General features: G+C 39.4%; 1 protein-coding gene across 1 annotated transcript in view; it reads left to right on the top strand.

Annotated features, from left to right (window-relative positions):
- adgrl1a (adhesion G protein-coupled receptor L1a) overlaps positions 1 to 19,624 on the top strand; it is a gene marked incomplete at its 5' end in the record, with an annotated part of 111,212 nt that extends 91,588 nt beyond the window's left edge. Inside the window, 8 exons of the mRNA XM_079829380.1 lie at positions 2,802 to 2,868; positions 3,503 to 3,594; positions 3,688 to 3,856; positions 5,626 to 5,781; positions 5,872 to 5,968; positions 10,444 to 10,566; positions 17,219 to 17,236; positions 17,546 to 19,624. Of these exons, the coding sequence (XP_079685506.1) occupies positions 2,802 to 2,868; positions 3,503 to 3,594; positions 3,688 to 3,856; positions 5,626 to 5,781; positions 5,872 to 5,968; positions 10,444 to 10,566; positions 17,219 to 17,236; positions 17,546 to 18,441 (1,618 nt within the window). The 3' untranslated portion in view covers positions 18,442 to 19,624. The remainder of the gene's footprint in view (positions 1 to 2,801; positions 2,869 to 3,502; positions 3,595 to 3,687; positions 3,857 to 5,625; positions 5,782 to 5,871; positions 5,969 to 10,443; positions 10,567 to 17,218; positions 17,237 to 17,545) is intronic.
- Positions 19,625 to 22,579: the final 2,955 nt, after the last annotated feature.

Below are 22,579 nucleotides of genomic sequence, written 5' to 3'. Positions count from 1 at the left end.
TTTAGCAATCAGAAAACTAGCCAATTGGAGAACACTCTGAAAAACATGGAAATATTAGGGTTTTAAAATAGTAATTCCCAGACCTGGAAAACTTTTGGAAATAATTCAAATCTTAAAAAGTTAAATTTCTAAAGTGTTGTTTTATCTTTAAAATGTTTTGTGTGTGCTTTTGCTTATTATTTTGTTATACATATATACTAGTGCTGTCAATTGATTAAAAAATGTAATGTTTATTTTTTCACTAATTAGTCACAATTAAAAACATTTGTGTTTTTAATATTTTATATTGTAATAATTTCACAGTTACTCTCCAAATGAATGTAAAGACAGTATATTTTAAATATTTGTTGTAATGGCATCTTTTTATGAAGGCCAGTATCACTGATTCTAATACTGATACTGATGTCTCTATGAAATAGATTTTTTAAAAACATTAATGATAGACATTCAAGATTACAGTATAATGGAAAGCTATAATTTTCAACATTTATTAGGCTTTAAAAAATAACAACTTCTTATTTACCTGTGGCCTTCTGTCAAACAGGAAGGAAATATACAATTTGAATACATTTATCAAACAATGTACAGTCTTAACTGCATAAATTATAAATTAAATATAGATGAATCCTTATTAAAGTTACAATTTTCTCTGTTACCTTTGTTCTTTGATTAACATTAACTCTTTCCCCGCCAGCATAAAAAAAAAAAAAGTACACAAAATGTACAAAAATTTAATGGCCCACTATATGGCCAAATATTTTGTTGTATGAATATCTGAGCATGTCATATTTCAAAAGAGCAGACCCTCTACTTTAAAAGAAAAAAAAGTATTCTAGCTTTATGCATTTTTTTTTATCAACACTTAATTATGGGTAAGTTTCATAAAAAAAGCCACATTTTGAACAAAAAGCTGAGAAAATCACGGTTTTGTCAAATACTACATCCAGATCAGATTCAGAACGATGATCAAACACAGATGGAGTAGATCGAGTCCATCAACACCCTTAAAGCTTCACAGTCCTGTAGCTCGTCCTGGGTCGACATTTCATTCAGTAACATTAGGCAGTTTTGATTTATATGATGTTTAATGTTGATGATCACATTATTTTACATATGCATCTGCGTTTTTTTTTTTTTGCGTCTTCCTCGCCTGTGATTTGATCAGGAAATTCTGTACTCATTCAGAAGATGCGTAATAGCGCCCCCTAGTGTATAACAGGGGAAACCTGGAAAATTCAGTCTTTGGCGGGGAAGCGTTTTCTCACAAATAATGGAAAATTCTGAGTTTGGCGGGGAAAGAGTTAAAGACGATAACAATGTTTCTTTGATATTTGATGATAATGGTGCTCTGCTCTCGGTTACGGTCCTCATAAAGTTAAAGGTCCTGTTCTTCGTGATCCCATTTTTCAAACTTTAGTTAGTGTGTAATGTTGCTGTTAGAGCATAAATAATACCTGTAAAATTATAAAGCTCAAAGTTCAATGCCAAGCGAGATATTTTATTTAACAGAAGTTCCCTTTCAAAGCCTACAGCTAACGGCCGGTTTGGACTACATCTCTGTACATCCTGCTTTAATTACGTCAGTAGAACAGTTTGTTGACTGACCTCCGCCCACAAGAATACGCGAAAAAAGGGGGCGTGGTCTTGTTGCTCCCGCGTGGAGAAGAGGAATTGTTGCGTTTGTATAGTGTTTGTCGTCATGTCGTCGAGACGCTGTTATTTTCATCCCGGAGTCAAATCACCTTTGTTTGGCTTTCCCAGGGACGATGTACTTAGAGATCATTGAGCGCATGCATCCCCATTATGGTAAGAGGCGTGACCTTTCCGGTAACGTGCGCTCTGCATGCGCTAAGCTGCTGTCGAAACACAACACGGGAACCGCTGGCACAATCAGAACTTTCAAGCCGTTTTGAGGACAGTGAAAACAGCGGTATACAGACAAGTAAATTGTGTGAAAAATACTGTGTTTTTTTACACGTGAAACATGAACACATGTTATATTGCACACTGTAAACACAATCAAAGCTTCAAAAAAACGCGAAAAACGGGACCTTTAATGACAGACATCAAAGCAACTGGTTTATTAGGCTGCTGTCACTTTAAGATCTGCCGCTGCCGAACATGGCGCGGATCTGACGCGCATCTCATTTTCTCACAACTCTTTAAGTACTTTTAAGGCGTTATTTAACTAATTTAAGACGGCTCTTATGAGAACACTCAACAAAATTAAATGATTATGCATAAAACACCATTGCTTCCATTACACGTACCCCCCCCTACACCCATCCGGGTCACGACACCAAATGTAACCAGTCATATGTCTAATTTATTGTCTAGCAGAAGTTAACAAAATTACTTACAGCACCCTTAACTGAGCTGATTACTGCATGTGCGAGTGTGTGTCGCTCTGCGTGTTCGTGTGCATGCGAGTGTGTGTTGGTCTGTGTTAATGTGTGTGCGAGTGTGGAAAAATAGCACAGCTGCAGACTTTTGAATGTTGACTACAGTGCAGAAAATGAGACGCTGACTCAGTGTGCTAATGATTAAAAACTGAGCTTAACCTTCAACTAGACTTTTATTGCTTTTATTAGCTTGTTTTTATGCCCAAAAAAAATGTATCATGATGTTGATAGTAATAATATTTTAAGACAGTTTGCTATTATTTCAGTGCATTCCATGATAAATAATTAGCTACTTCATAAAGTGCATATGCGATTTTGCCTGTAATGAAGTGACCGTGCTTTGAACAGTGAAATGTTACCAATAAAGTTATTGTGTGTGTGTGTGTGTCTTGTATGTAGGTGCTGGTTGAGGGTGGATAACTACTTCATCTGGAGTTTTATCGGCCCTGTGTCCTTCATTATCATGGTATTGTTCTCTCCAAACATTCAGCGCTCTCTCTGCTTTGCTCACAGAGTTTGTTCTTTTTTTCCCCTCTGAAAAGTGCTGCGCTAGTCATATCAAACAAAGCACTTTTGTTCACCTATGGATCTGTTGCTGCTGACGACTATGTTTTGGCTGTAATATGCTTTATATGAGTGTGGAGTTTAGATTAGGTTTAGATACGGGAACTTGCTGACATTTTCATAATTACAATATATTTTACTAATGCGTTAGCTCTGTTTTTGTTGTTATTAGTTTGTGAGTAAAAAGTTAGTTTTTTGAGGGTTTTTTTCTAAAGTTGTTTTCTTTCTTGGATTAGGTCTCTTATCTAACACGAACAGAGCGAACTTCTGTGTAAATGTTCGTATTGCCATTCTCATGTAAATCGTTGAATTTAATTGCAGCAATTTAAGCTAGAATGGTTTCACAAGCTTTTTACACAGAAAGTCTTATGGATGAGCTCCATTGTTAGGAAGAAACCAGGGGTTTAAATTGTCTTTCCTGTGTAGACATTTTCTAAAGGGTTTTTGTCCCGTTTTAAGAAATTTTTGTCTATATGGAGTGTTTAAGTTACATTTCTAACACCTTTTTTTCCTTTCTCTTACCCTTTGGCCTTTAGTTAAACCTGGTGTTCCTTATGATAACACTTCACAAGATGATCCGTAACTCATCCGCGCTCAAACCTGACTCCAGCCGCCTGGACAACATCAAGTGAGTGTCTTTCATTGCAAAAATACATATTATAAATGTCTTTTTTTTGCTGTATGTTTATGTATTTGTGAATGTGTGCATGTTCTCACTCAGGTCCTGGGCTCTGGGGGCTATCGCACTGCTCTTCCTCTTGGGCCTGACCTGGGCCTTCGGCCTCCTCTTCATCAATGAGAACACCGTCATCATGGCGTACCTTTTCACCACCTTCAATGCCTTCCAGGGCATGTTCATCTTTATCTTCCACTGTGCTCTGCAGAAAAAGGTCAGTCCCATTAATGTTTCATACCCAGATAGTACTTTTGGGACACATTTTCTGCTAAATTTCCTCAGAAGTTAGCTAAATATGGAAAAAGAAAAAAAAAAGTGTGGTGTCATCACAGGAGTGGTCCAGATAAAAAACAATTAAAATAAAGTTTAAAATGATTTTCTTTGAGGAAGAGGGGAAAGATTTAGATTAGGATTCATCTGTATCATGATAATTGTCCTTATTATGAAGATAATTCATATAATTAGCTTTATTTAAAGGTGAAGGGTATAATTTCTGTTCGATTATTAGCACCAAAAGAAAAATACTGACTGTTTTCAAACAGGTTTTCAAGCACTCCATCTGCTATTGTTCAGCCAAAAATAGCCCAAACTCACACCAAACTCAAGCCCTGTGTTGGGGAAGCATTTTTGAAACTCTATTTTCCAAAGCTACTTACTGTATGATTTAAAGTAGTTATCAGCCAAGCTACACATTTGACTATCTGAGCTATTAACAAAAAGTAGCTGACAATTTATAAAAAATAATGTTAATGTATAGCTATATAATGATATAATTATTTTTATCTGACACAGTAAGGATGTTATTTAGGCTAACAGCATTAAACACATAAATGTATATAAAATAGAATTTATAATACTGGAAATAACTTTTTTTTATAACTGAGTCAAAAAAATTGTGTTGTCTAGCAGTGATGACAGTGAATTCAGGTCTCATTTCGGCATGCACCAAAAATTGCAACCAACTTTTCTTCTTGTTTTTGACGTATATCTGAGTAAAACAGCTTATGGAATGAGAGAAAAAAAGATTTATGGCAATTTTTTTTTTTTTCACATTGTACTAATATGTTAATGATGCTGTCGCATTACTGCAATAGGCTAAATAAAAAAAGTTAGAATGATGACCCTTGAATTAAAATTAATAAAAATAATATTAAAAAAACATACTTGCAGATAATATAATAATTAAATAAAATACCACTTAAAGGGTAAGTTTCTCCATATTCCAAAGACAATAGAAGTAATTATGGTAAGACTTTACTTAAAGCCTTTATGTATAATGCGTTATAAATGTATTCATAATGTACATTATAATGCATTATATCTATTCATAAATAATTGTAACCAGAGTTAAAATGCATTATAATATTCACAGATTCATTGTTAAATCTGAAATTGGTTGTTTGCTGTGTTTTAATGCATTATAATGACATCACACAATGCATTATAAGGCATAATTAATGCATTAAAATGCTACTAATACTAATACTTATACTGCATTAAAGTGTTACCGTAATTATGATATTACTATAAAGTGGGTCAAAAAAGAACTCTATAAACGCTATAAAAACACACATGTATTTCACCCCTGCAAAAACACATGTGCAACACATACTTTGCACATGGTAAATGTGGTTTTAGAAAACTCGCACGTGAAATCCGTGTAGTGGCATGTTGTCAACATGTGGAAAACGTGTTGGGAAATTCATGTGTTTTTTCTGTAAGGGTAAAGTTCAACTAATTGCATTTATTATTTATAATAAATATTTATAATTTATAATATAATTATTATAATAGCATTTATAATAATTGTTGATTTAATTGCTGTTAACATGCAATGGAGTGCCTGAAAACACTGCTAAATTTTTAACTTTTTCACAAGGGACATTTCACCTTAATAAATAATATAATAAAATTTTAATTAGCTGCATTACTGCATCAGTCAACATGTGTAGTGTGTGTAAGTGCCAATGCTATGTGTTTCAGGTGCATAAGGAGTACAGCAAGTGCCTGCGTCATTCATACTGCTGTAGTCGTGCCTCTACTACGAGCTCTCACGGATCGCTGAAGAATTCTGCCCTGCGTGCCAACAACCGCTACTACACCGGCAGCCAGGCACGTCATGCAGCGGTGCACCGACAGGTGACACACATTCACACTGACAGCATTACTATTTATAGACTGCTGTTCTATTCCATTTAACAGTACCGTCACCTCATTCACCTATTTCAGAGCCGAATTCGTCGTATGTGGAACGACACGGTGCGAAAGCAGACAGAGTCATCCTTCATGGCCGGAGACATCAACAGCACGCCTACCCTCAATCGTGGTGAGACACTCTTTCAGCCGTAGAATTTCCCAGCATGCACCACTCTACATATGTGTCTGTGCTTAAAGGGGTCATATTTTTTCTGAGGTCGCTTTCAAAGAAAAGTCAGTTCAATCAGCAGCCATATTTGCAATGACTCTATTGCAGGTCTACCTGAATGGGGAAATACTGAAATATAAGAAAGTGCTGGTTGTACTTTTTCCCATTCATTTTTAAAATTAGTTTTTCATGACCATTTTCTTCCCTCTCTTTAGCTCTTAGAATGAAACTGGCTATTTTTTATATGGCTACGCTTTTACATTGCTCAAACACAGGCTGTGGGTTTTGCTGTCGTGGTTATTTAAAGTTGTTGCTGCCATTTTTCCATAAACAGCTTTGTAATTACAGTACATTGAGACATATTTACCAGTAATCTAGGCTGAAATGTGCCACACAAAATGACTGGAAAGTTTAGTTACTTTAGCTGTTCTTTTCTAATGTTGGGATCCAAGATTTGGACGATTTTCCCATATTTTAATTAGTTAGTTATGGTGTTTAATAATAACAGTACTTCCTAATTATGTGAATGTGGTTATAGACCAGCGTTATTGTAGAATTATTTATATATTATTATAGAATGTATTAATTATTTTAATTAGCTTGCATTTTCATATTTTCAGTTTTCATTTTAAATGTTGTTTTAGTATTTCAACTTAGGCAACATTTCAAAGTTACACGTAGTAATATACCCTGTTAATTCTGCAATAAAAATATATTACTTTGCATTGATCTGACCAGACAGCCAAACTAAGGCAGCCTCCACCAGTGTTGGGGATACAATATTGTGTTACTCCCTGAAAAAGTAACTAATTGCGTTACTTAGTTACATTTCATGGAAAGTAATGTGTTACATTATTTTTGCGTTACTTTTTCTCACCTCTGCTGAGCTTGCTTTTTTAACAAAAAAAAATATATATATATATATAAGTTATATTTTTTACACCAAAAGGGACATGAATAAGCCTCAGGCTGAAGGAAATGCAAATTCACGCGTGTACAGTAGTTGATCAACGAAGGTCAGCAGCAAAGACATTGGTTAATAAAGTGAGATTAAATACATAAAGTATATTTGTGTAATTTAATATATTTAATTACTGCAGGTTTGCGTAATATTCTGAGAATCCATTTATGCTCACATTTATTCTAAAACTACAATAACCATCATGTTCACACAGTGCACACAACACCTCTGCATTTACGATTTCTCTCAACATAGGCTCTGTCCCAAATGGCCCATTTCATATGCACTTTCGGTCTAGTGGGCCGAGTGCAGGTGACCGTAGAAAAGTCCATGAGACCGTAGTGTGTCCCATTTGTCATTTTAGGTTTCAGAAGGGTGCTCGCGAGCGGCCTCTTTGCAGTTGATGTGCGCCCTTGATGCCCACTTTTGCTGAGCTCGCACTAGTGCAAGCTCCACAGCAGACTTCTTCCCGACAGTGAAAGCGGTGTTATGTCGAAAAGTGTGGACTCGTAGGAAGACCAAGTGTTTAAGGTGCCATTTGGGACAGGGACATAGGGACAAGAGAGCTGTCAGTCAATAAATGGAAAAACAAAGTAACTTGTGTTACTAAGAGTAACTCAGATATTTTGTTGTAAATTTTAAAGTAATGCGTTACTTTACTAGTTACTTGAAAAAGTAATCAGTTACTTGTAATGCGTTACCCACAACACTGGCCGCCACACCCTGCCATAACCAATTGACGGCCCTGCACTATGATCAGATGCTTTCTGAACTGCTGTTTTCTCACCGCTGTCATTTTTGTTGTGCGTTTATTTTATTAAAAAGAAAGTGCGCAAAACATATTCATATATTCATCTAAATGTCACTCTCAGTGGGCGGCGTCAAGATGTTCGCTAGCAGTATATCACTGCTCACATATTTTGAACTTCTTTTTACCCCAAAGCGAAGAACGGAAAATGTAATTTTATCGGGTCCTTAAGTAATAGTGAACAGAGAGAAGGTGGAGAGAATGTGAAAGGCATACTATTTCCAGCACCGGATCTGGATTGTGGCGTCACCACCATTGTGATCGTCCCAGGGATCAGTGTTTGTTGGAGGAGAGGGGGGTGATGACAGAGAAGCTGCAGCTAAATCAACTGCCACTCTTTATGCTAATTCTATCCATTTTGTTTTTAATGAAGTGATTAGCCGCCGAATGAACGGGGGGTAATTACTCTAATTGAGGAGAATGACAGTAGCGTCCTCACTGCAGTGTGCCGATTGTTGCTTTCCGGGGACTTTAATCAAGGCGAGAGAGAGAGACAGAGAATGTACGAGACGGAAAGGCAGATCTAAACCATATAGCGGCAAAAAAAAGAGAAGAATAGATTCTGGGGAGAGGAAACGGCAGGGTTTTGTGCCACGGGAGAAACGTTTTTAGATGTTACAAGAGTGAATGGCAGTCAGAAGTAGAGATAGAGGGTAATGAAAGGGCGTGTGTATGTGTACTCCGCTGTTTTTATCAGAGTCATCTCCTATCGCTCTCATTTCCCACTTCACCGCCGTGTGAAGTCTATTCTGTGCTTCCAAGAGTCTCCATCGTACCTCCACCTCCCTCCCGCTGGCCTAGATTCCCCCTCATGTTTAGACACTCCTGTGAGATGTTTACAGGAATTAAAGAAATGTTCCGGGTTTAATGCAAGTGAAGCTTATTGACAGGATTTGTGGCATAATGTAGATTCAATCCTTAAGACTGCTGGTAGCAACAGAGGACATTTACATTAATTCAGGGAAATCAAACTTTTAGGTGGGGCTATACTATAAAATTTGATTACCAACATAATTTGGGTGGGTGGAGTTTGTGTCAAGTAAACAGATCAGTCTTCGTCTGGTATCCGTATCGCCTATACGAAGTTAACAGGGTTTCTCAAGTCAAATCAAAATTAGTGCATCATTTGCACAGCTTAAATGGGATTGTGCGCTTTAGCGGCATTGCATCGTCATGACAGATTGAATAGGTCACACTAGTCTCATGTTTAAGGATTGTGGGTATGATTAACATTGTGTTTACTACATTGTACATTTCTGTCTTTTTTTAGTAGATCTGAGGAATGAGTCTAAATTATTTTCTGTGATAATCAATTTTATGCCACAAATGCTGATGGCACAGCTTTACTTTTATTCAACTTAGAACATTCCTGCAAGAGGTAAGAAATGTGCGTAGTATGTGTGTAAGAAAGGCGAGCGTGAGCGAGCGCACGTCTAAAATTAATTCTTGAGGCGGTCCTCTCTGATAGATGATAGCACGAGAGCGCAGGGTTGCACTTTGCCTCAGTCCACTCGATGTCATACTGGCCTCTTTTTAATTTCATGGCATTTCTGTCTGAAAGCCCCGGGCTGCAGCTCTGCGCCTGCATTATGGGCCATACTGAATGTTCCATTTCTCTGAGTCACATTTGTCTACTGCAAGCGTTCACATTTCACTGGGAAATGAACCCACATTTCAGTGGCTGCTCTGTGAAACTACATAATGGCAAATATTACCATTTCCCTCCCAATGACTCCATCTGACAGTGAGGCATGGAATTACGCTCCACAACTACTCTTCAAATACATTTCAGCTTCACTACAAATATAAACACTTCATCAAATCAGCCATTACAACACACGCCGACATTAAGGTTTTTCTATTTGGTGAAATGTCAAACACAATAAACATACTGTAGAGTGGCTTCTGCTTAACCTTAATGTGAAGTGCAAACAGCTATTCCATAATGTTCATATTACGTATTATTCCTCTTAAAACTGATAGTTCCTGCATCCTGGATGCTCACGATTAATATAGTGTTTCAGCACAATATAATGATTGATTGAATGTTTGATGCGATTATATCACTACAAAGCAAAGGCTAAATGTTAGCCTAAGGCTAACAAAGCTAAGGCTAACAAAGCAAAGGCTAAGATGGACATTGATTTTATTTACATGTCTACTACTGTATAATCTTAAGCAGAAGTATACCACTATTTTTTTAAACACAAATAACATTTTAACAAACAAAAAAAAATGTGATGAGGCAATTATGAAGTGACAATAGCCGTAAGAACAATAAGACAATCCCCTAACTAGTAATAACGTAACTAACTATTTCACGTGGTGATTTCATATGAATGTGAATCATACGAAAATGCTAAAATTTTTGCATGTCCTTCAGTACCTCACTGTTTAATGGCGGAATGAAATGGGAATTGCGATTGTCTTTTTTTCATCGTTATGCATATCTGAGTGAAATGGCTTCTCAAACAAGAAAAAAGTTGGGTGGGACTTGATTTTGTTTATGGGGAATTGATTGGGTGGTTGGATGGATTAATACATTGTTATAAATACTGCAAAATTCCATAACAAATAATTTACCATTTTGATTTCATGGTCTCTTCAAATAATGGTTATAAAATGATGATGTTTGTGTTAAGAAGTTTCTTTGCTTTTCCTTTTTAGGCACAATGGGGAACCATCTTCTCACTAACCCTGTGCTGCAAACTCGAACAGGAAGCTCTCCCTACAACACACTGCTGGCTGAGACGTTTACCCCACCCTCGCCTGGCGTCTTCAACTCTACCGGTAAGTGTGTGTAGGTTTTAGTATGTGCCTACTGAAAAGAAAAGATCCCTTTAATATCTAAATTGTTGTCAAGAGTTGTCAAACTGTGCTCTAAATTTGCCAAAATGCCATCCAGATTGTATCTATAAAAGTAGCATAGTTTAAGAGACTATGGGCCAGATTTACTAAACAGGGCAAATTAGCGTGAGGGCGCAATTCCATAAAAGCACAGATTGGAGCGGAAAGTTCTGCACATGATCTACTGATGACGTGGATCATTAAAGAACACAGACACAGCCGGATCATTTCCATAGTGACCAACACAATCTACTAAGAGCAGAGCAAATTAGCGTCTGGTTTAAAACATGCTTTTTTTGGGCAGTAAATAATGCTGCAAATACCGGTAAATTGACAAGCCACAAAAATAACTGTGTCCACGCCTTTTCAGCGTTAATTTATCACTGTGTCTTTTGTAAATCCTGACAGTAGTTTTTTTTTACGCCAAAAGAGGGTTTGCGCTGGAGCAAGCTGTTAGTAAATCTAGCCCTAAATCGAGTTTCCTTTATGTTGCACATACTGTGCTGTAGAGTTTAGATTCTCTGCCCGAGCCCGAACCCGAGCCGATATTTCCCGCCACTATCCTCGGGCCGGGTCGGGCCAGGCCCTTGATCAAGCATTTGGGTTTTTTTAATCATTACTTTATTAGCCTAATTGGGTGGGCAGAAAGCTATGCCATAATCAGAAATAATATATATATATATATATATATATTTAGCAACGTAAGAACTAATACTACAACTAAGAAACAAATGTGTACAAAGTTGCACAAGTCAGGATTAGTCTAAAATGCAGGTTAAACTCGCAGCACATGCAGTTATGGAGCGAGGCATTCTGAACAGAACCGCTCTGAGACGCCAGTCATGAGCTGCTCGCGTGAACACTGCGCATTGCTCAACTAGCCTATTTCTTTTCGTTTCAAATTCTTTTGTTTAAAAGTAGACATTTCAAGCTTTATATACACATATTTATCATGTCTGTGAGGCAAGTAGCCTGCTGATTTTCGGTTTATTTATGAGACGCGCTCCATTTCATGTGCAATGAAAATGATCGCTCTGGCGCCTTCATGTCACGTTTATTGTCTGCTATAGTCCATTTGCTTCTTATTTATAAAATCCAGGCAATTGGCTAACGAAACATTGATTAAAATTAAGATACAATTTATACAAAATGAAATTCACTTTAAAGAAAAGCTTTCTACAAAACAAAACTTAATTTAGTGGTCAAAATCATTTCTGACCCACTCACATCTTTGCACTTTTCATAATCAGATGAAATTAAAAAATAACATTATAATATTTAAACATAAATATGAAACAAAATACATTGTTTAATGGCTACAACAAGTATAGTAGGCTACAGTACAGATAAATGTCATGTCTGAGCGGGATTTGAGTGAACGTCATTTTACCAGTGAGCGGTTCATGAGTGGAGCGCACTGGCATAGAGCGGATTATTGAGCTGAGCATCACACCGGTCCGCTTCGCTCATTACAGGCTCCTTCTTGTCAGAACGCCCATGTATTAAAAAAATGGTCGGGTTTAAATAGGACTCGGGCTCTTAATTACAGAGCCCGAGTCCGATGTGTCGGGCCGGGCTGGGCTCGGACACAACGTGCACGGGCTCGGATAGGGTCGGGCTTGATTTTTTGAGCCCAATCTAAGCTCTACTGTGCTGTGGGTATCAACTTGTCTTGGATATCTCTCCTAAAACCTCTTAGGAAAAACTAAGACATATTTGTGACATGTGCTGGCAAAAGGAGTCGGAATGCGCACAAGCTAATTTCAAGCTACAGGCAAAACAAGTGAAAAATATAGATTTTGAGGTTTTCACAAAAATCAGTTCATCAAGCCCTTGTTTAGCGATACCAGTGTTTCAAATACAAATGAAACATCAAAAAATATCTTTATTTTTACGTTTTCTGGGAGGAGTACCTTTCCCTTGTCCATAAAAACGATCTTACTCGCACTGACTGACACATCCGAAGCGCACAAAAATGCCTCGCACAGCGCACGATATACACAGAATTACTGTACTTCAAAAGATCTGTCTTGGCGAGTATTCACACAAACATTATCTGTTATATCTTGTGAACGTTTGGTTAACTGTTGGGGAAAACATCTGATCTGTGACATTGTAAAACATCCGTGTTGATAAGTCAGTCTTAATATATAGACTGTCTGTTTCATTAATGGTGATCAAACAATTGTGGTACAATTGATTGGTGATTTTGATTTGGAACCTTCATAAAAAAAAAATCAAAATTGACTCTATCGACTTCAGACAGATCAAGGCCTGTTCACTGCAACAATTTTCACACACGTTTATCGCTGACGTTTAACGCCTCGTGACTAAACAAAGGACACCAATGTGAGTGTGCACACCGACGCGCTAAACGCTAGGCGTAAAATCCTCATTTAAAAAAAAAAGTTGCCTTGGGTTGTTTTGTTTTTTTGACGCGGCACGTTAAAAACTGGCTGACCTATGAAAAAAGTGTGTGAATGGTTTTGCACGTAAATACTGTCTCTCTTCTTCTGTGTGACAAGCAAGTGTCAGAAGCGTAAAGTGGCGCAGCACCACCTTATGTACCGGGAGCGCCATCTACTGAATTTGCATGGAACCTTCATAAAAAAAAAATCAAAATTGACTCTATCGACTTCAGACAGATCAAGGCCTGTTCACTGCAACAATTTTCGCACACGTTTATCGCTGACGTTTAACGCCTCGTGACTAAACAAAGGACACCAATGTGAGTGTGCACACCGACGCGCTAAACGCTAGGCGTAAAATCCTCATTTAAAAAAAAAAGTTGCCTTGGGTTGTTTTGTTTTTTTGACGCGGCACGTTAAAAACTGGCTGACCTATGAAAAAAGTGTGTGAATGGTTTTGCACGTAAATACTGTCTCTCTTCTTCTGTGTGACAAGCGAGTGTCAGAAGCGTAAAGTGGCGCAGCACCACCTTATGTACCGGGAGCGCCATCTACTGAATTTGCATGTTCACTCGGCAAATCGGCAGTGAAAAATGCTTGGGTGTGAACACAAAGACACGCCGAAAAAACGCTGGCGATAAGCGCGTGTGAATTTTTTTTAAATTGTATTTCCCTTAGGCAATATCAAGAGAAACATCTGAAATAAAGTAGATTATGCAAAATAAACGTTCTTTCTATGAACAAGCATCCTCTGAGCAATATAAAAATCCTATAGGATGTTTTATTATTATTACTATAATTAACATTGTATAAGCCATTTCTTCCACAGTGTATGTTAGTGTCACTAATGGTATTCATGTGCTGTGATCTGTGCACATATGCTGTGTGTATGGGTCTGTGCGTCTCCCTCTGTGTGTGAGTTTACACCCTGTCGGTCTGTCAGTGTGATTCAGAGGGGTGGACAGGGGCTGACCATCTGGCCAGCGTTTTAATCCCTCCTGCTGGAAAGACAGACCAGAGCATCGATTAAAGCTAGGGCTGAAGTTGAGTGACTGACAACGGAGCGAGAGAGGAAAGCATTCCCTGGAGATTCGCCGCAGAGTATCGGCATGGCTCTGCCCGTGCCGCACACACATAGGCTAGTGTGTAGGCTTCGCTCTCTTGCCATACCATTCGCCCCCATGTGCCGATTGAGAGACAGTGAGAGAGAAATATAGCTGCGGTTTCCATGTCAGTGGGATGAAATTTAAGACAGCGTCTCTGTTGAATATTTTAAACGTTCCCTCTCTGTGTAATGTGTCAGGCTGACGGTGCGCCGCTCAGCTCGGCTTGGCTGAGAGGACATTTTTAGAATGCTTATGGAGAGGAAGTAGGAGGAGGGCCTCATTAGAATGTCTAATTACTCTCTCTCTGCACAGAGGAGCGTTGATTAAAATCATACCGGGCATTAATATTTAAACCCCCGCACGCCTTGGCCTGTGCCACCACACGCATCTCCTGCGTTCAATGCACGCCGACGAGTTAAAAGAATATCACAACATCTCTGCCGTGTGAATGGGCGCGTGAAATAAACATCGTCTTGACTTTATGAGGTTGAAGTGTGAATAACGTCTCACCGAATAATGATTATGCCAAAACCAAACAATAAGGCTTTGAGAACCCGCTCCCCAGTTCCCAACTCCTCAGACAAAAAGACGGATGTTTTGATCTTAAACTCCTCCTCAATAGTGTGATAAAACACTATTAGCTGTTAGCTAACTCTGGTGCAATTACTATTAATTGTACATTGTCCCTGTAAAAATAAACAATAAAGTAAAGTAAAGTACATCACTGGTTTTAATGTCTAAGCTGAGGGAATAATCAAACTCACTCACCTATGTATAAACATTAGAAGTGAGCACTTTCTATCTTTTGTGTCTCTTTTTGTAGCATTGGAAAGTGAAATCTTAAACAAAAATTATTGTTGTATTTAGTATAAATTAATCTCTTTCTTCAGCATTTATACTGCATAGTAGCAGGGTCCACTTTTCTGGATTGCTGTCGCCATTTGATCCGATAGTCAGCTTGATCAGGATGCAAAGCTTGAGGTCGTTGTGCAGCGTGTCGGGCCACCGCTGCTTCGGTCGTCCCTTTGGTCGCTTTCCGATGACTTCCACCTGGAAGCCCATTTTGCTAAGCGTTGTATGGTCAGCACTCAAAACATGGCCATACCACCGAAGCATGGCTTCACGTAGCTTGTCAGATATTAAGGCAACACCAGGGGCACGGGAAGATGTTTTAGGTTGGGGGTGCTATGTTTTTTTTGGGGGGTCACCACATATGAATAAGAAACAATATCAAGCCTATAAAACACAAGGCACAACAAGCATATTGGTGAGAACACTCGTTTAAACAGCATACACCGGGACATTTGTCTGCACATCACATTTTTGACATTGTTGATCCTTCTTGCAATCGTAATGCAATGGACTATGGCCTACATTAAACCTTTAAATAAAATATTTTATTTATATACAGTAAAAGAGCCTGCACAGCGACAGGAAATAAAATTAACGCAAAAAACTGCCTACCTTACCAGAGCATGTGGGTGAAGCGGAGCAGAGTGAACCGCTAACCGGTAAAGCGATGTGCGCTCAAATCCCGCTTCTACATGAAATTTCTCTGTACTGTAGCGTAGCCTACTATACTTGTTGTAGCCATTAAAACACATATTTAGTTGCATATCTTTAAATATTATAATGTTATTTTTTTATTTAATTTATGTTGATTATGAAAAGTGAACAGGACACATAAGATGCAAAATATATCAGAAGACATGGGGGTCAGAAATGATTTTGACCACTTCGTTTTGTTGAAAGTTTTGCATTTTGAATTTCGTTTTGCATAAATTGTATCTTAATTTTAATCAATGTTTTATCAATCAATTGCCTTGATTTAATAAATAATATGCAAATAGCATAGCAGACAATGCATGGAGCCGCCGGAGCCACGTGAACAACGGCTTAAATGAACAACTACTAGAAAAAAAAAACTTTAGTTGAGGGCAGCCCTAGCTACTTATTTCAGATAGGCCTATTCGAACCAACATGTCACAAATGGCATTCTCGGTTGAGCGCGTGGCGCTGAGGGAATGAGCTTTAGAAATGAACGGAATCTTCAGAAAGACGCTCTCTGGAGGAAAAAGCCTAATACCGCTCTATGCATTCTTTCTACGCACACCGCAATGGTCACAATATGACCTCATGTATGTTTTAAAAACATAATTCAACATATAAATAATACTTTTTAATGGGCCTCTTAAAGTGTTAATTACAAATAAATTACTAAATGCAAAAAATGAATAAATGTGAATGAACAAAACTTTGCATTGCATTTGCTGCCTCTGTGTCATGGAAACAAACATGCTGCAGCACCCCCACTTCCCGCGGCCTTGGGCAACACCATACCGTTTCCGAATGTCACCATTACAGACGTAGTCGAAGCATGTGATGCCGAGATCCATCGCAGCATTTTTGTTTCCATGACACAGAGGCGGCGTTCTACATCTTTCGGGCCAACACTCAGCTTCATAAAGAGCAACAAATCCCCAGCAAAATAAGGCTCTAATTAAATTATAAATGATAAAATCAGATGGTTAAGTTTTTTTTGTTTGGTTTTTTTTCATAAAAACGATTGCCGACTCAAAACAATAGTTAATTTTTTTAAAAACATTTTTTTAAAAAGGATTTTTTTTTTTTTTGTATACTACCCCTTTAAATAATTGCATAATAGTTAGCATAATTGTAGCTGATATTGTTTTTAAAACAGATATTTTTAAAACAGTAATTGTCTTTTAAATACTTCCAATTAAGTTTAGCCTGTAGCATGCAATCTGCAGTTTCAAAGTAGCTTCCCCAACCCCGTAAATGAGGCACTGCTCTTAAACTTTCCAAATGTAAAAATTAGACACCCCTGTGGTTTTTTATTTTTATTTTAATGATGTCCATTGTTGTGTCTTTGTGGCTTTTAGAGTAATTCAACAATAGATTTCTTGTGTGTGACATTTTGCTGACATTAATTTTGTGGGGATTTCAAGAAAAGAAAGGCAGTTCCATGTAAAGCTCAATGTAGAAATATATCATTGATCACTTTTGTTGTCTTTATTTTGTCTAACTTTGCCCTCCATTGGCCTCACCATGGATCAACAGGAACTTTCCGTGACCCAAGTAAGACTCTTTTCACTTTCAGGCTTATGGTTATTTTCAATGTTTTATAGGCCAATTTTGCAGAATGATAACCTCTTCACGTGTGCAGTGAAGCCCGTGCTTCTATGTACACAATTTACGTCCCTGGTAATAACTTGCCTCTGTCCATAAGCCTATTAATCTTGTGATGGAAGTTGCTTTCTCCATTATTGATTTAATCCCATATTATGTTGCTGTGAATCCCCATCTTGATTAAAATAGGTAATGAAGTGCTCACTTCTCCCTTTTCTTTTTCATTTGCTTACCTCCTCTCATTTGCTCCCTCAACAGAGAGCACACTGTCTAAGAACCGAGACCATGGAGGCATGGAAACACTACCTCTGAATGGGAACTTCAACAACAGTTATTCTTTGCGCAGCGTCGGGGGTTCGGGTGCTCCAGGGGGAAGCTGTGACTTCCTGGGAGGTGGAGGTGGAGATAGCCCCCCTCCCCTTCTCAACCCCCGCGGTTCAGAAACTCTTGGCGGCATACGGAGAAACCTCTCGGATGCTGCAGCATTCGAGAAGATGATCATATCTGAACTTGTGCACAATAATCTACGAGGCGGTGGAGGGGCTGGGGGCGGTGACAGAACATGTGGCAGCCTTGTCAGAGGACATGGGCACATGGGCATGGGGCGGGTTGGAGGTGGGCCCGAGCCGGCGATAGGCATGGATGACGACGAAGACTTTTGTTCGAGAGAAGCGCGTCAGCGCACACCGCAAGACGTGGAACTGCTGTACAAAGCTCTGGAGGAGCCCTTGCTGCTTCAGCGCGGCAAATCTGTGCTCTACCAGAGTGACCCCGAAGAGTCCGAAAGCTACACGCCCGACCTGACCGAGAGTTTGGGCCACAGCGGTCACAGCGGCCAAAGTGCAGCAGGCCACGGGCACAACGGAGCTCCTGATTCGCCTGCGCGGGACTCCCTCTACACCAGCATCACCAACCTACGAGATTCACCCTACCCTGACAGCAGCCCAGAGCCACTAGAAGTGGTTCCGCGCTCAGCCCAGCCTCCTGAGGAGCTATACTACAGCTCGGGTAGGCCTGCCATAGGCTCCCGCGGAGCCCCCATGCAGACCTTTTACCAGGCTCCACCTAGGAGGCCGAGCACTGAAGCCCACCCCGCCCCTGAGCCCCCCCACAGCGAGGGAGATGGACAGATGCAGTTGGTCACAAGCCTGTGACTACAAGGGAGAGGTGGAGGAGTAAGAGCACCACAGGGTCTGATGCAAAGTGCCGATGCCGATGATGGACTCCTCTCCTGTCTCTGACGCCCTCCTTATGTCTGGTTGCCTTTTAGATATTTCATTTGTTTTGAAGTAAGAGGTAAGGAAAGCCTAAACAGGGAGAGCGACAGAGAGGTTTGTCTCCATGGCAGCAGGCTCTCTGAAGTGCTGTGTAACCACTCTGCTTTCTCATCAGCATCATTTTCTCCTCCCTCCTCACACACACACATACATACAGAAACAGCAAGTCCAACTATCTGCCTTCTCTCAATGGATGCCACCACCTTCAGCTCTCTCTGCTCCAAGAATACCATCAAGAATCACACCGGGCTTCTATTTCTGTCTTTTATTTCATGTCACATCTTTAAAATGTTACTTTGGCGCAACTCCTTACCTTCACTTTCCTTTCTCTGTCTTTCTCCATCATTATTTGATGAGAGCTGTTACGTGAGGAAATGGGGGTATGCCATTATACTGCAAGTGACAAAAATCTCTCTGAAAGCTCTTCGGTGTTGCCAAAAATAACTGTTTTTGAGCCAGGACACAAACTGGAATCTACACACACACACACACTCACAGAAGTGCTTGTTACTGAACATAAAGAGTGTGAACATATGCTCACGAAAAAGGAAAACAAGGACTATTGTTCAGACACAGGTAGCGGGAAGCTGCCTCAGTGGAGTTGCCTTTATTTCTCTCTCTGAACTGACTCTTCTGTACAGAACAACCACAGAGACTGGGAACTGGGGGAGGGGGGGGGGGCGTTAGGACACAACCCATCGTCAGCTGGGTCGTTTGAAGCAGCTCGACCATGGGACCTCTCATGAATGAAACTCTGTAGAGTGGATTAAGGAGTGAAGCTGCTCTCCGAATCACTGATGGATGTTGTAGGCGGACGTGCTGTATCACCTGTGTTATTGTGGCTAGAGGAATTTTTTTGCTACTGCTCCAGCCATTCTCCGAGTCCGACCTCTGTACATATGAACCACACGAAAGCGAAAGCAAGTCTTATTCTACTCGTCTCCTGTACATAGATGAACAAAAGCAACAAAAAAGTATCAAATACTATAAAAAACAGTTATTGTACTGCAACAGAAATTGAAAAGAGTCGGAAATAAAGATGTTTTGAAGTTTGTGACCTGAACACTAAACCAATCTCTCACTCTCTCTTTCTTTCGCTCTCCCTGGCCCTTGTTCGGTCCTGCCCTGGAGCACCATGGTGCCAGGAAATCTAATTGTCTGCCAAGAGACAGCGAGAGAGAGACAGAAAGAGAAGGATTTTACATACAAGCGAGATAAATCCTGGCACAATTTTTGTGTAATATAACCCATTACATTGTTGGTAATGTTTGACCTTCAACATTCCCAGACAGGAAGTGCTTGACATGAATGAAAGGGGAATACACTGTGCCTCAGGGGTGCACTGGTGCATTGTGTCTTGATTGACAGCAGCCATAATGTATTGCTGGTTATATTTTATCTGGAGGATGTAATAGATATCAGATGACTAGATGAATAGAATCTAAGATATTTAGGTGGAAAAAAAAATTGGGGGCATATTCGGAAAAGTTTCAGTCGCAAACCCTAGATTGTATTTGACTGTTTTTACATAACGATATCAGCAATTGTTTCTGAATCTGGTGTGACAGTTGATTTACAGTTTGTATGTGTATGTCTGAACGTGACCATTTGGATGCCTGCGAAACAGAGTGTGTGCGTGTGTGTCTCAGAGGCTATTTTTACTGGGTTACATGGACCCGCATTAGAAGGACAGGAAGCAGAGTAAATCTATATCTATATAAAAGCTCAGTATAAGCTTCCAGCTAAAAGACTTTGTTAAAGGTATTTTAAATGTTATTTTGCCAGTCAGGTGGGTCCCACTGAGATTTAAAACAAAACATAATTGCATTCATTGAGCGAAAGGAACATCTGACCAATGAAACAGCCTCTGCGGTTTAGAATCCCTATATGCAAATGAGCTGCATAGCCTATTGAACAAAAGAGAGGTATTCATGAGTGCTCCACCCCTGTGAAGTCTGCTCAATCTTCAACTCTTTCATGTCTGATGTTTTATTTATTAATATTTATTTGTCTGTTTCGATTATTTATGCACATATTCATTTATTCAGTGTGCTTTTCATTCTGTGTACAGAGCATATGTGAGGGTAACAAGAGTGTGCTATATTTTGAAGAGCATACTAACATACTACTCTTACTACTGCTGCAGTATATACTATGTATTCTGTGCAAAATATGCAGATTTTCTCCCAAATTACCTTGTACATTTGGCAGAATAAGTGGTAAACTACAGAGGCTGAATTCAGAATGGCATAGTACTCTTACTATTTCTGCAATCATAAGGTAGAAGAAATATTAAGAGTAAAATGCTAGTAAATAGAAATCTGCCCATTTACTGCATAAAATTCTGTGTCCCCTAGTGCAATGTGGTTTACTTGAACTTTCATTTCCTGAGTGATGGATGAGCTGAAAATGTCTTGTAATTATTTGATTGGACTGCCAAAACTAAAGACATTTTATTTGCCAAATAACTTATTTTATTCCCAATGTTATTTAGACATCAGGACATGAGGTCATGTGACAACAGTGTGCATGTTTGAAATGTATATTGTGGAACATTTGTCTACTGTTTCACTTGCTGTTGTTTTAAAACACAGTTTATACTATGCAGTAAGTAGTAAGCTAGTATGCCATTACAAACATAGCCATGGAGAGAAAGAGAGAGAGCAGGGTTGAGTATCCATGTTTAATGAAAGAGGTGATGTCAAACCTACTGTACATGAGTGTGCAGCTGGTTTAGAGAAGGTCTGCTACACTCACTGTCAGAGGTGGTGAATGTTGTGGATCCTGAATGTACTGTATGTCCTATCTGCACTCTCTCTTTCTCTGTCTCTTACTATGGTAAGTCTTCTAAGGGGACGAATGTGCAATCGATTGCATGGTAACTTGTACTGATTGACACAGGGTCAGTATGTTCACCGGTGTGCTGGCCAGAAGGTGGTTAGTACACCCGGTCCTATATTTAGCCCGAGGCATGTATGATCAGCTTTTATTTAAGCAATGACCTGAACATTTTTTTTTTCTCTTGCTTTTCTTGCAAAAATGTTCCATGTTGATAAGTAGGACCAGCTTCAACTGGTCAGCAGGTTTGACCGTTTGAATGTATTGTCATACACCATTGTGAACTGGCTCTCTTCGAGCTTAAGATGCTCTCTAAGGAGATCTGCTTCTGACTCATGGCCCTCTGCCCACCTGGCACCACACCGCTGCTGTTTTACCCTCTTACCCTGCTGCACCGGCCCGTGGGAGAGGCTGTTTACCTCTCCCCCTCCATCCCTGGAGACATCCGATGTGCGTCACGTTTTGTGCATCTCTCCGTTTTCTACCCTTGCTTGCTTTTATTTCCCATTGACCCTTCTTCCGCATTCCCCCTACCTACACCATTCTCTCCCTCCCTGCTTAGCTCACCAAATTATTTTTACATGGCTTTCCTAGCTGAGCATTAATGTTTGAAGATTTGTTATGTTAGTCAATGGCTTTGTTTACATGGGACTGAAGAGATAATGTAGTACAGTGTTGAATATGGTGATAATGACAGTGATTATGCACTGTAGTAAACTGCTAGACTAAAGCCCGCTCCGAGGGACTGCTACCACCTCCAAAATCCCCATACAACCCCTGATTATCATAATAATACTAAGAGCTATAATCTAGTGAAGTCAACCCACCATGTTCCCGCTCTTTGGGTTTCTCCCTTTGTCTTTCCCCCCTCTCGCTCTTTGAGAGCACTTGTGTTTGCTGTTCTGTAGATGTGAAAGGAATCACCCGGATCCACTCTCCATATCAGCCTCGTTTTCATGTCTTCACATTCAAATGGAGAGGCAACGAGTGCATGAGTAGGCCCAGACGGAATTTGCTGCTTTTCCCCCATTTTTATGCAGAATGAGTTTAAAAACGATAAAATGATCAGCTTATTATTGGCTGAAACCCTAATGAAATTTGCTAAATATAAAAAGAACTCCTGAAATCGCTCCTATTTTTAAGACTTTTTTTTTTAGTTTGGGCTTAACATATCAAA

The sequence above is a fragment of the Gobio gobio genome, assembly GCF_949357685.1.
Source record: "Gobio gobio genome assembly, chromosome: 1".
In the NCBI taxonomy this organism is placed as follows: Eukaryota; Metazoa; Chordata; class Actinopteri; order Cypriniformes; family Gobionidae; genus Gobio; species Gobio gobio.
Note: the sequence above shows the minus strand (reverse complement) of the source record. Positions and strands in the feature narration are given on the sequence as shown.